This window comes from Notothenia coriiceps, unplaced genomic scaffold (assembly GCF_000735185.1).
Source record: "Notothenia coriiceps isolate Sejong01 unplaced genomic scaffold, NC01 NC01_scaffold00022643, whole genome shotgun sequence".
Taxonomy (NCBI): Eukaryota; Metazoa; Chordata; class Actinopteri; order Perciformes; family Nototheniidae; genus Notothenia; species Notothenia coriiceps.
Window position 1 is genome coordinate 13,902 of NW_011355344.1, and position 11,606 is coordinate 25,507.

Below are 11,606 nucleotides of genomic sequence, written 5' to 3' on the forward strand. Positions count from 1 at the left end.
TAGGGCTGTCAAACGATTACAATTTTTAATCAGATTAATCACAGCTTAAAAATTAATTAATCATGAATCATGATTAATCACCATTCGAACTATGTCCAAAATATGCCATTTCTTTATGTACATTGTTGTGGGAATGGAAAGATAAATGATTTTTATCTGTTCTAAACATTTAACATACAGTATGTATGTATGTTTATTATAACATTGTTCTGTGTGTCAAAATGAAAGACAGCCCACACACCTATCAATCATCAAACCGTGGGGTCTTATAGTTGTACCGATGTATATAGAGATGTACTACAGCAAAAGTATTCTCCGTCAGGACTTCCTGCAACAACACCATGCCATTATCTTGATTCTGATTGGCCAGAAGACATTATCAAAGATGTTCTATTGAGAAGACGATCACTACGTGACAAAAGTTTTCAAAACCGTTTCTAGTCTTCGGTATTTCCAGACACGTGGCTACTGAAATCAATCTTACTAACTGCTGTCTGTGCAACTTACTCCGTGCGAGTTGGCGGACTTTATTTGGCTTACTTTAACATCATTTTTCATGGTGGGGCTAAGCCATTTATTGGTATGGCGCTGCCACTGCTGGTATGTATGGGACGGGCCATTCTGCTTATGCGTTAAATGCGTTAAATATTTAAACGCAATTAATTCAAAAAATTAATTACGCGATAATTTTGACAGCATTAATATATATATATATATGTGTGTAATTCATCGTTTATAACACTCATAGTTGTAAACAGACATTTAGATTGTTTATTAATGACAGCATTTGTGAACAATAATCAGAATACTTCCCAGGGGAAATTGGGAATAAAATAAATAAAAAATAAATAATAATAATTAAAACATTAAAATAAAGATAAAATGTTAAAGTAAAATGTTAGATAAAGGATCAAATAAAACATAAATATGTATATAAAGTAAAATAGAAAATGTGCACAGGGGCTTCTGTTGTGTACAACTGTCTTTTACCATTTTGTCATCATCTCTTTATACATCAGCCTTCACTTATAGGCGCCACAGAAGGAAAACCATTTGATTGAAAGGGCAATATAGATGAAAGAAATATCCAAATCACAAATTCAAGGACCTGTACAAAGTCATTCAATTGAAAAAAATGAGATCATTATTTTCCAAAATCTTAATAATAAATTACAATATTTCCCTGTCAGTGAACTCACCTCGTCCACCCGGGCCTGCCTCTCCCTCTCGTACTGCCTCCTCACCGCCTCCCTCTCCTTCTCCTCCGCTTCCTTCTTCTTCCTCTCCGTGTCATTCTTCCTCTGCTCAGCCAGCTGAGTCAGCTCTTCATTCTTCGCCTTTAGCTTAGACAATAAGAGACAACATTTTTTTTATTTTAAGCAACCTTTAATGAAGCGCAAATATTTATCAGAACTTCTTGTAGTCTTGTATATTCAATAATCAAGAGCAGTTATTGAACATAAGTGTGAACCCTCCTCACCTCCATTTCCTTGCGTTTCTTCCTCTCCTGCTCTTCGTCGTACTCCCTCTGGATGCGAGCTCTCTGCTCCGCCAGCCTCTTCTCCTCTTTCTCCTCCTCCAGCCTCATCTGTTCCTTCTCCTCTGCCTTTTTCAGCATCTTCTCATCAATCTGGAAACAAACGCAGATTCATTACAACAGAAATCCATCAACCCAACTCCAAAACAACCTTTACTTATAGGCGGAACCAAATAACCAGTAAGGCACAAAATAAACCTATTTCTGTTTTATTCTGGTCAACTCTAGTTTCCTTTTGTCTACAAGCCACAAGCTTTATTTCTAGACAGAGAGATCAGGAGTTGAAGGTGTGCCTGCTGTTTGAGGTAAGCTTTGTACTGGTCCTGCTCGTGGAGCTGTTGCTGGCTGGGCTGGTTGGAGAACACGCTGCCTCGTGCAAACTGAGGGGTGGCGACAGGGGTGAAACCTGCAAGAAAAAGAAACATGAGGATATTCAACACCAGTAGAGCCAAATCAAATCAAGCTGTCACTAAGCAGTTGCTGAGGACATCAGTGCTGTAAACCTGTATTTACAAGTCCAGGCTTTTATTTGCTTCTATCACTAAACTCAACCATAGATAGTAATAGGCCTTTCATTTCTATTGCACAACTTCCTGTTTATTTTTGTAATAAAAAAATTAAAAAAACGCCAGTTTAGTTATGAATCACTCTTTTGATCTGGCTCAGACAAAGTAAAAAAGGATTTTTTTTTACGGCAACCGAGGATTAATGGCACCTGGCATACGGACACAACACCTCTATTTATTATCTTGAAATGCACCTGGCCGTCAGGGAAGAGCGCTTTGGCATTTCAAAAAGGGAAGAAAAACAAACAAATACAGCTGGGGACAATTCTTTGGTATCAAGCAAAGTAAGAAAAACAAGCAAATCCAACCATGTTTGATCAATAGTTAGCAGACATTGAGCCTTTGACTTCACATAACAATATCAACAACCTCTGATTTTTCTAAACCTTTTTTTATTTATTCTTTTGATCTGTGGACGCTGGAGGAACAAAGAAATCTAAATGAATTGGATATTGGAACACATGTTCTGAATGAATGACTGCTTCTAAGAGGAAGCGGAGTCACTACCTTTTAAGCCTTTTGCCTGTAAATCTGAATAAAATAAATGTTGTTGCTCATAGTTTTCTCAAATAACTGAACTATTGAATTGTTGAGTATCTAAAATATAAAGATGTGTAATACATCCTTATTAAAAAAGTCATTCGGCATCTATTTGAGACCTGCGTTTATGTGTCAAAACTACAATCCACAACGGGCAAGTAAAGGTTTGACAGTATATTAAAAGATACAACAGAAACAATTGATGCCATGCTGTGGTGCTAGGGTTAACTTTTCACTTCAAAAGAAAACTTGACATTTTTCTTCTTAGACTGAAAATGAGCAAATGAGTCAGCAGAGCAGCTATTTTACAGGGACTATATTTTGATTAAAATATCCCTGTTTCAAATGTTTCATGTTGTAGTGCAGGCTGTAAATGTACCAATAAGTATGGAGGAAAGACAGTTACCGTACCAAAGAGCCTGTCACTGCTGTCATGGCTGCTGCACTCTGCCACAGTACCAGAGACCCTCTCGCTGGGGTCCGGCAGCTCTGCCCGGGGGGCCGTGGCTCTCCTCTGCCACTGCTCCGGGTTCATGTAGGCCTCCTCGTTCAGTTTGTGCATCTGGTTAAGGTCAGCTGGCCAGGGGAGAGGGAGGGAACAGAGTATGTGAGTTTTGATGAAACGGGAAGAAATACCTTTCACAGTTTGGTCTAATAAAGACAGTATGCTGTGTCACACCAATGAGGTTTCCTGTGCAGTCTCTGAGGGGGGCTCCTCCTCCCCCCCGGCCCCAGGGCTGGTGCTTCTTCATGTCGGCCTCCAGCTTGGCCTCGTACCGCTCCCTCTCCTCGATCCCCACACGCCTCTGCTCCTGCTGCTCCTGGATCTAGAGCACAGTGTTTTTTTTACTGAACCAGGGATCAATGGGCATACAATAGTGTAATAGCGTAATTGCAGGGGGGGGGGTGAGTTTTAAATTAATAATAACAAAAATTCTATCCGAGATTAAAGTTGCTTTCTAGTGAATCATGTTACTCTCAAACAAATGTATCATGATGCTAACTGTGCAAAACCAATACATATAAAAACAAATATATCACGCGTTTTAATTCAAGCGTACCTTTAATCAAACAATTGGTACATTTTGAGGTATAATTGGTAGCAACTTCATTTGCTAATTTTAGTTTAGTCAATTTAATGTCAAATATAGATTTCAGGTGCAACAAAACAGATGCAGGTATCCCACAAGGCACAGAACATGGGACCCCACAGTTCCTGATTTGTCTGGCACATGAAACTCTGTTATAGAGGAGGGGGCGCCACGGTAAACATCTCAAACCAGTTTTTTTCTTTTTGGCTTATGTCTTTAGTCAGCTTAAAATCCAAAAGGACATTTTCCTTCTAGAAAAAACAACATCATGTGTATTCCCACAACTCATACCGCGTAAATGTGATGTCCTTTGGTCTATGTATTGGTAGAAGTATAATAATACACTCTGTGATGTCCTAATAAAGCGATATTTGTACTGTGACCATAGTGAGTAATCACATTAAAGCAACAAAATACATTTTGAACATCAGTCCAACGAACAAAGTACTTTGTGTAAATCTTTTTGTGTGAGCCTGCAGTGATAATGTAGCACAAAAATGCAAGTGTAGAGGCGTAGTAGAGAATTTTCTTAATCTTTAGTAAAAAAAAGCTACTAGAGGAAACATGGGACTGGGATGGCATTCAGGAGGCACTGGGACAGTAGGTAACAGCTGAACAGGAGGAGATACACTTATACAGCTAACTCTATTTACACATTAATGACTGTCTATGGGGGACACTTACACTGCAGCTCTGAGTCTAAACTCCGTTTCATTTTACCTGGTTGTAAAGCTCGCTGTTCCCTTCCATAGGCCCTTCCTGTCAACATATTACAGACTAGGATGCAGTGAAAGTTAAAAGCTACTAGGGCTGAACGATATATCGTGTCATGGCGATAACCGCGATATGCGCATTCGCGATATTCACATCGCAGGGACGTGCGAATATATATATTTTTTTGGACGTGCGATATTAAGTAGGTGAATTAACTCAAACACGTCATGTTACAATTATTTTTGCTGCTTGCTACAAAAGGAAAACTTGCGCGGCTCTCATGTCAGGGGTACTTGAGTGAGTGACATGCAGGCTCTGCATGCACAGAAAACCACCAATCACAATCATTCTTGATCAGATCACAGCAGGCCCCGCCCCGCTAGTTTGCAGACCATCAAAACACCGGTAAAAAATTAGCGAGGCACAGGAGGACAATACCAGCGAGAATGAAGATTTACTTCCAAAAAGAAAAGCAACATCTGCCATCTGGAACTATTTTGGATACAAAAAGGTTCTTCTCTTCTTCATTCACAGATGAACCCCCTTATTTGAGGGTAAGCAATATGCATTATCATGACATGTTCGATCATGATCTGGAGGTCTGGATCAGTCTGTATCAGATCCGTTGCAGCCCCTTTTTTAGAGATTTGGGTATGGAGGAAAATAGAGAGGGTCGTGTTTTCTGACACTTGGTGAGTTCCCTGGAACACCGGGGAAACATATTCATGTATAAAAGACGTACAAAAGTGCATTTTGCATGATAGGTCCCCTTTAAGGTATGATGAGTCAACCAGTTAAGATCCATACGTCCGTGGCTAAAATCCTTCATCCGGTTAAATATAGTTTAAAAAAACGCAATATATATCGCAGGGGAAAAAGATATCGCAATTTCATTTTTTTTCAATATCGTGCAGCCCTAAAAGCTACCGGTTAACACTTTATTTCATACGCCCTTACAATGTTGTTTCCAACTAAACAAGATCCAAGCAAAGGTGATGATGTCAATGCTGTAACACAGACATTGTGGTTATTTTACTCCATTATAAAAGCTGATATGATGTGTTAAAAATATCCAACATTATGAAAGTACAAATCCTTTACCATCTCTGAATATCAATGTTCAAAAGCTACATTTCTAAATGCATGTTCTCCATTTTGACCAGTATTCTCTAAAAATGGTTATATATGGTATTTTATAAAGGTGCTTCTTTGGTTCTATGTATAATTTAAGATTAAATCAACAACCGTCAACGTTTTGCTGTACTTCAAGTCTTTAAGTCTCAGCCTGCCGATCAAATCGTTGTTTGGGTATCTTTGGAAGAAAATCACAAATTGAAGTTTCAAGCATAAACATGCTGGGTGAAATGATGTGCTAAAGCAAAATCACATTTAATAAAGTTTCTGTATCGTAGCCGTTCCCTTGTGGTTTTTTGCTGTTAAAATGACAACGAAATAAAAATAAGTTAACCTCATAGTGTCGCAAGGGTAGGGCGTACCATGGCTCCAAAAGACACCAATAACAGGTATTCTCTACCAGAATTAGAGGGTTATCTAAAAAAAATGAAATCAACTTCTGTAAATCTTTCTGGCCTTGTCCCTATCTCAGGGAACATTTTGTCTCCTCCAGAGTTTTTATATATATATGAAAGATTATTGAGCACCGTCCTGCCACAAACTGGGCTCTCCGTTTACAATACTTGTTTGACGGCCGACATACAACAAGGGATCAACTTATGTTTGTGCTGAATAGAGACGATACAGATCAGTTAAAAACGCTTTGATCACCTGTTACTGATCGCGTCAGTGCATCGAGTTAAGAGAAAAAAATATATTGAAAATGCTAAATGAAACCTACCTGTTTCTTCAATTCTTCCCTGTAGCTCAGAATCCTCTCTCTGGTGGATCTGGATCTGTCTGAGGGGAAAACTCTGAGCTGTGAGCCAGCAGCAGACTCATTCTTCAGCCTGTCATAAGGGAGGAAAAGAAAAAAACACCATTATGTTTTTTTGTCCCGTTAGACATGATAAACTTATTTACGGAGGCAAGTAAGAAAATAAATCTGGAAATCCAATTTATTTTCTTACTTGCCTCCGTAAATATAATTTATTTCCTGTGTTTATGACTTAAGAACAGGACTTTGAATAGGACTTCAAGCAATCCCATATATAACTTGAGAAAGTTATTTGACATGTCTTTCATGTGTTTTTGTTCATAAAGCAAATATTGCCACTTTGATGTTGGCTGCTAATACACGTTCTGACCCTGCTTGCAGGCCACAGTAGTGAGAAGTGAAGGAGATATTTACTGTGTTGGGGGCTCAGGGCAGCTGCTCCCACTGTGCTGGCTGTGGTGACCTAGCTGGCTAGGCAGAGCTGGGAGGTTCCAGTAGGACACGGGGAGACCGGAACCGGGAACAGACAAGTGACCGTCTGGAAAAATCAAACACATTACAATAATGAAGTAAATGCTAAATGTAGCTTTTTATAGCCTAATATCTTTTGGGTACCAAACGTGTGAAACTCATCTCACAGAGGAGCTTACAGTACATGTTGGGCTCCAGCAGGTTTCTGGAGCCGTAGTAGTGATGGGGCTCTCCGTACGGGCTCCTGAACGCCTCAGTTGAAGGAGGATGAGGAGGAAACAGAGGGATTCTGGAGACACAACGCAAGTATCATATAATCACTGGTGTTGTTTAATCTAAAGGTCTCTGCAGATCTAATGTTTCTGGTTGTATCTGAAGATTTCAGTGTTTTATATTATCTAATCTAATACAAATCTACACAGTATGATATATTTAGGTCAAAATCCTATCAGGTTGAACGTTCATTTATACTCAAAATTACTTTTGAAATGTCTCAGCAACAAGTTGACAAAAAAATTCATTAATTCATTCTTTAAATCCTTAAGATGATCAGGAAACACACAATTGCCTTACAAATCCATCAGAACATTTAGCAAGCCTGCAATATATATTATTTGTTTATGTTTTAAGATAAAATGTATGCAACAATGTTAATGCTTGTGCTGCCCCTTTAAGAGGGCCTGCAAAGAGTTTTGGGTTTTGCACTGTGTGTCCATAAATGCTTGCCGTAGTTTCCAGTTTCTGGCTGTCTATGGAGCACATGGGTTGTTTCCCGTCAACTAAATCCTTGCTCAAATCCTAGGGTTTTTATGTCTGTAAGTACCATTCCATATATTGTCTGTGTATANNNCTAGTTGCACATTTAAATTGATTATATGCAAACATGTAGAACAATGAATGATGCTAAACTTGTTAGCCGATAAGCAGCAGTTGAAATGTTTGTAGCGTTTATGCTAACAGGTAATCTGCTGTTTAGTCTTGTTTATATGTATTTAGTGCTTAATGTGACAACGTCTGGTGACTCTGTATTTTGTTTGTATTTCAGTTTTACAAAAATGAAAATGGAAATGGAAATTAATCAGTAAACATCCTGAACTGACCTGCTGTCTCCTGGATGTTTATTCCTGATCTTGTTAAGCTATCTGCCAAGCCTGCAATTCCAAAATATTCTTGCAAGGGCAGAATAATGCTACTGTGACGTTTATAACAAATGTTCCCCTCACTGTTCAGTAGTCACTCTTCTCAAGCCAAATGGAAACATTGTTGAAATTAAGGCCTTTTATTGTGAAAAGCTCACAGGAAATGCACTCGTGTTCATTTATGGCATTTTTTATGTTGAATCAGTTCTAAATAATACAGCTTTATTTATAAACTACTTTAAAACCTCCAGACAAAGTGCTGTACAGTCAAATAAACTGCAAGGAGTAGTTAAGCTAGGTAGATCAAACATGGCTAGGTAGATCAAACATGGCGAGTTGTTATATTGAACTTAGAGCTGAACACTTTTTTGGCTTCTTTCTTGTTTTTATTTAGTTGGAACTGCACTTGCGTCATCAAATCAACCGAGACTAAAATCCTGAACATTATATCTTGATGTATAATAAGAGGGCTACCTGGGGGTGTCCGAGGCTCTGGGGAAGGAGGGGGGGGCAGGCTGGCTGTTAGGGGACAGGCTGAGGGTGGAGCTGTACTCCAGCCGGGGGGACTGGAAGGCCACGTGGGGCAGCTCGGGGGGAGGAGGCGTCTCCCTCTCTCTGACCCCCACCCTCACATTGTTACAGAGCGCTCTGAGGGAACTGTCACTCTCTCCTGGGTAGCCCCTCCTGCCCAGCCCCAACTGTCTGATCCTGTCCGGCTGGTTTGTGGATGGAGACAACATTTAAAGATAAACAAATATAATGTATTCAGCATGTATTAATAATCGTTTTGATATCCCCACTTATTTATAATAATTAATTCAAATGCCATATGTGGAAACCCTTGCTTGAAAATGTCCCTTTTCCAGTCACCTATCATGAAAGATCATCATGACATTTTTCCTGGCGCTATTAGCTACTGTAGACCTGTAAATAAACAGTTTATAAAAAGCCCACCTGGCCCAGCATAATACCTTTACAGGTGGTCTGAGGAATTTATGCTTAAACACACTATGATGAACCCCGCCCCCAACTCATTTTAGTTTATTTACTATCTTATGTCAATGTCTTGTCTGTTCAATTAAAACATCTCTATGTAAATCAGATATCAAAAAAATAAAAATGTACAAAAAGTCAGTGAATTAAAAAATGTATACTCTATCTTCTTGAGCCAATCCAAATGAGCTGACTAACCTGTTTCTCAGGATCATTTGCCCCGGTTGCAGCAACTTTCAGCCCAAAATCTTTCTCCCTGCAACAAAGACAAACATTTTAATTTCAAGTTAAGCAATTAATGACAGTCATTCATAGAGATGTTCAACAAGAGAACACATGGAAGTCCTCTTCTCCATTACACTACGGAAAAGACTCATTCTTTTTGACCGACACATTAGCTGATGCCAGGATTGTAGCAACCCGCATCTTATATATGGTCAAACATAAGATCATTTCTAGTAGTAGAACGTTTTCTATTGTTAGAACACCGATATGTCTGTTCTTCAGGTGTTACATTGTGCATGGACAGAGAAGAATGAGAGAGGACACCTCTTCTTGATCCTGTGCTGCTCAGCGATCTGCTCCTGTAGCTCCTGCCTGTAGCGCTCCTTCCTCCTCCGTAAGGCCTCTTCTGTATTATCTGCTCCTGGAAATATAGAACACTTATTTACAGCAAATGTACACATTTTGTATCAATCAAACACCCAATTATATCTTTCCTTTTAGAAGTGATGACACATGTTCAAACATATCATTTCTTACATTTTCATTAAGTGCAGGAGCTAAAAAACAAACGGTACGGAGGAAAAATCTGAATGTCCCCTGACCTATTACAAGTCCGGTGACAATTTTAGGGCCTTCATCTTTGGTCAGTACCCTTGAACCTCTGCCTGGATTCTCCCTCTTCTCCCTGGGAAAACACACACACAGTGAAAGAGAAGGCCACATAACAGCTCATCTATTTGATCTGAATCATCTATTTATCCCCACAGAGAATTGTGTGTCCTGACTGTTGCTCTTTTTTGGAAAGAAAAAATAAATAAAAGATTGTAAAAAATCTAGAAGAAAATTCAAAATAAATGTATACAAACATAAAAATGGAAATTCAAATGTCTAAAGAAATAGAAACAATAAAGGGATAAGATAAATAAAATAAAGATATTTATATAAATTAGTTGAGTTCATAAAAGTGCAATAAAAATATTTAAAAACTAAAGATAATTATTGCATACACAATTTTAAAGTAAAATGCCTAATGAAAGTTTGAATGAAACAATAGAAGTTGAAGTAAAAATGTTTGCACTGCAAACCAATATATAACAGGTACATTACAACATCTACAGCTGTGTGTCAGTATAAATAAGATGTTAGAATTGTTCTGCTGATGTGTCAGTATATTGAGCACCTGTTGCTCTCATGGAGCATTATAATGTGAACACATGAATCTGTACCCGTTATCTGTCTTATTCAATCTCCTTCTCTCATGAGTAACCTCGGCCCCTGTCTGTCTGCGCCTCCTCCCTTCCATCATTAGGTCCTCCTCCTCCTCAGAGTCCCACAACCTGTCACAGTACCGGGGGGGAACTGAGGCCCGCTCCTTGTCATCCTCGGAGCAGAGCGGCTTCTCCTCAGCGAGGCGCAGAGCCCGGAGCAGCTCCCTGCTGTCCTCTGTCAGGGTGGCTGCGTCCCTGTGGGAGGGGGGACGCTGTTCGGAGAGAACACCTGCCTGTTGCTGAATGAAATGTGGTTACTAACTGAACCTCCATCTTTTTTAGCTGCAGCTAAACACAGGAGTTAAGAGGTAAATTAGTGACAGTCACCTGAGCCATGTAGCGCCTGTAGTCCATCCGGAGCTCGTGCTGCAGCCTCTGCTTCTTCCTCTCATACTCCACACCGAGGGGGAGCCCCACACCACAACTGTCCTCTAAAAAACAGCCATCAATATTTAATAAAGATACAAGGTGAAGAGTTTGGTGCCAAAACATGACAACTGAAACTATAAACACAATGCTGAAAAACATTGCACCCAGCAGGGGGTACTATAAATGTAAGTGGTATTTGTTCATTTTTTATGACAAGAATGATCTAATACAACACTTAAGGAGTGAACTTGGGAACTGAACTGTACCTTTCCCCTGTGTTATAGACTTGGGAGGGATGTTCTCCTTAACAGTGAACCCATAGGCTCGGTGGGGTTTTGCCTGTCAGTCAAAAATACAAGAATAATTGGCATTAAATGGTATTCAAACCAAAATAAGAACCAAACACTTTCTATCATTACAATGTAAATGTATTGCAGGATATTATCCGTGTACACTTGCTTCTTGTGACGAAGATGGCTTCGTCACTGTGGACTGACTGCTTCGGGCTTGTATATTGCACATGTGTTTTATTTTGAAAAGTGTTCCCTTTCCCCATGTCTGTTGATTGTGAGCACCTAGTGCCCTGTGTTGTCTCCTCCCCCCTCACCTGTGTCTTGTTGGGTTAATTAGTGTGGGTATTTAGGCTCTGTGTTTCCTGTTTGTTTGGTGTGTGAGATCCTTGTGGCTGCTGGCTGTGCTCATGTGAACAGCAAGATCGAGGCTGTGTCATGTGCCTGTGAGTAGTGATGGCGAGATGAAGCCTTATGAAGCTTTCCAGCCAATTGGTTCGCAAAAGGGTTCA

At 39.6% G+C, this 11,606-nt stretch overlaps 1 protein-coding gene across 4 annotated transcripts in view; it reads right to left on the bottom strand.

The window, feature by feature from the left end:
* LOC104954043 (centrosome and spindle pole-associated protein 1) overlaps positions 1 to 11,342 on the bottom strand; it is a 17,476-nt gene extending 6,134 nt beyond the window's left edge. For 2 of the 4 annotated variants that reach the window (XM_010781095.1, XM_010781092.1), the window contains exons 1-15: positions 11,071 to 11,341; positions 10,763 to 10,866; positions 10,394 to 10,674; positions 9,770 to 9,852; positions 9,492 to 9,588; positions 9,141 to 9,198; positions 8,424 to 8,665; positions 6,990 to 7,099; positions 6,754 to 6,877; positions 6,304 to 6,412; positions 3,323 to 3,470; positions 3,055 to 3,219; positions 1,831 to 1,943; positions 1,481 to 1,630; positions 1,200 to 1,343 (exon numbers count right to left, since the gene is read on the bottom strand). In XM_010781095.1, the coding sequence (XP_010779397.1) occupies positions 1,200 to 1,343; positions 1,481 to 1,630; positions 1,831 to 1,943; positions 3,055 to 3,219; positions 3,323 to 3,470; positions 6,304 to 6,412; positions 6,754 to 6,877; positions 6,990 to 7,099; positions 8,424 to 8,665; positions 9,141 to 9,198; positions 9,492 to 9,588; positions 9,770 to 9,852; positions 10,394 to 10,674; positions 10,763 to 10,789 (1,851 nt within the window). In that variant the 5' untranslated portion in view covers positions 10,790 to 10,866; positions 11,071 to 11,341. Of the gene's footprint in view, positions 1 to 1,199; positions 1,344 to 1,480; positions 1,631 to 1,830; positions 1,944 to 3,054; positions 3,220 to 3,322; positions 3,471 to 6,303; positions 6,413 to 6,753; positions 6,878 to 6,989; positions 7,100 to 8,423; positions 8,666 to 9,140; positions 9,199 to 9,491; positions 9,589 to 9,769; positions 9,853 to 10,393; positions 10,675 to 10,762; positions 10,867 to 11,070 lie in introns of all 4 variants that reach the window. The other 2 variants (XM_010781094.1, XM_010781093.1) reach the window with 2 other exon arrangements.
* Positions 11,343 to 11,606: the final 264 nt, after the last annotated feature.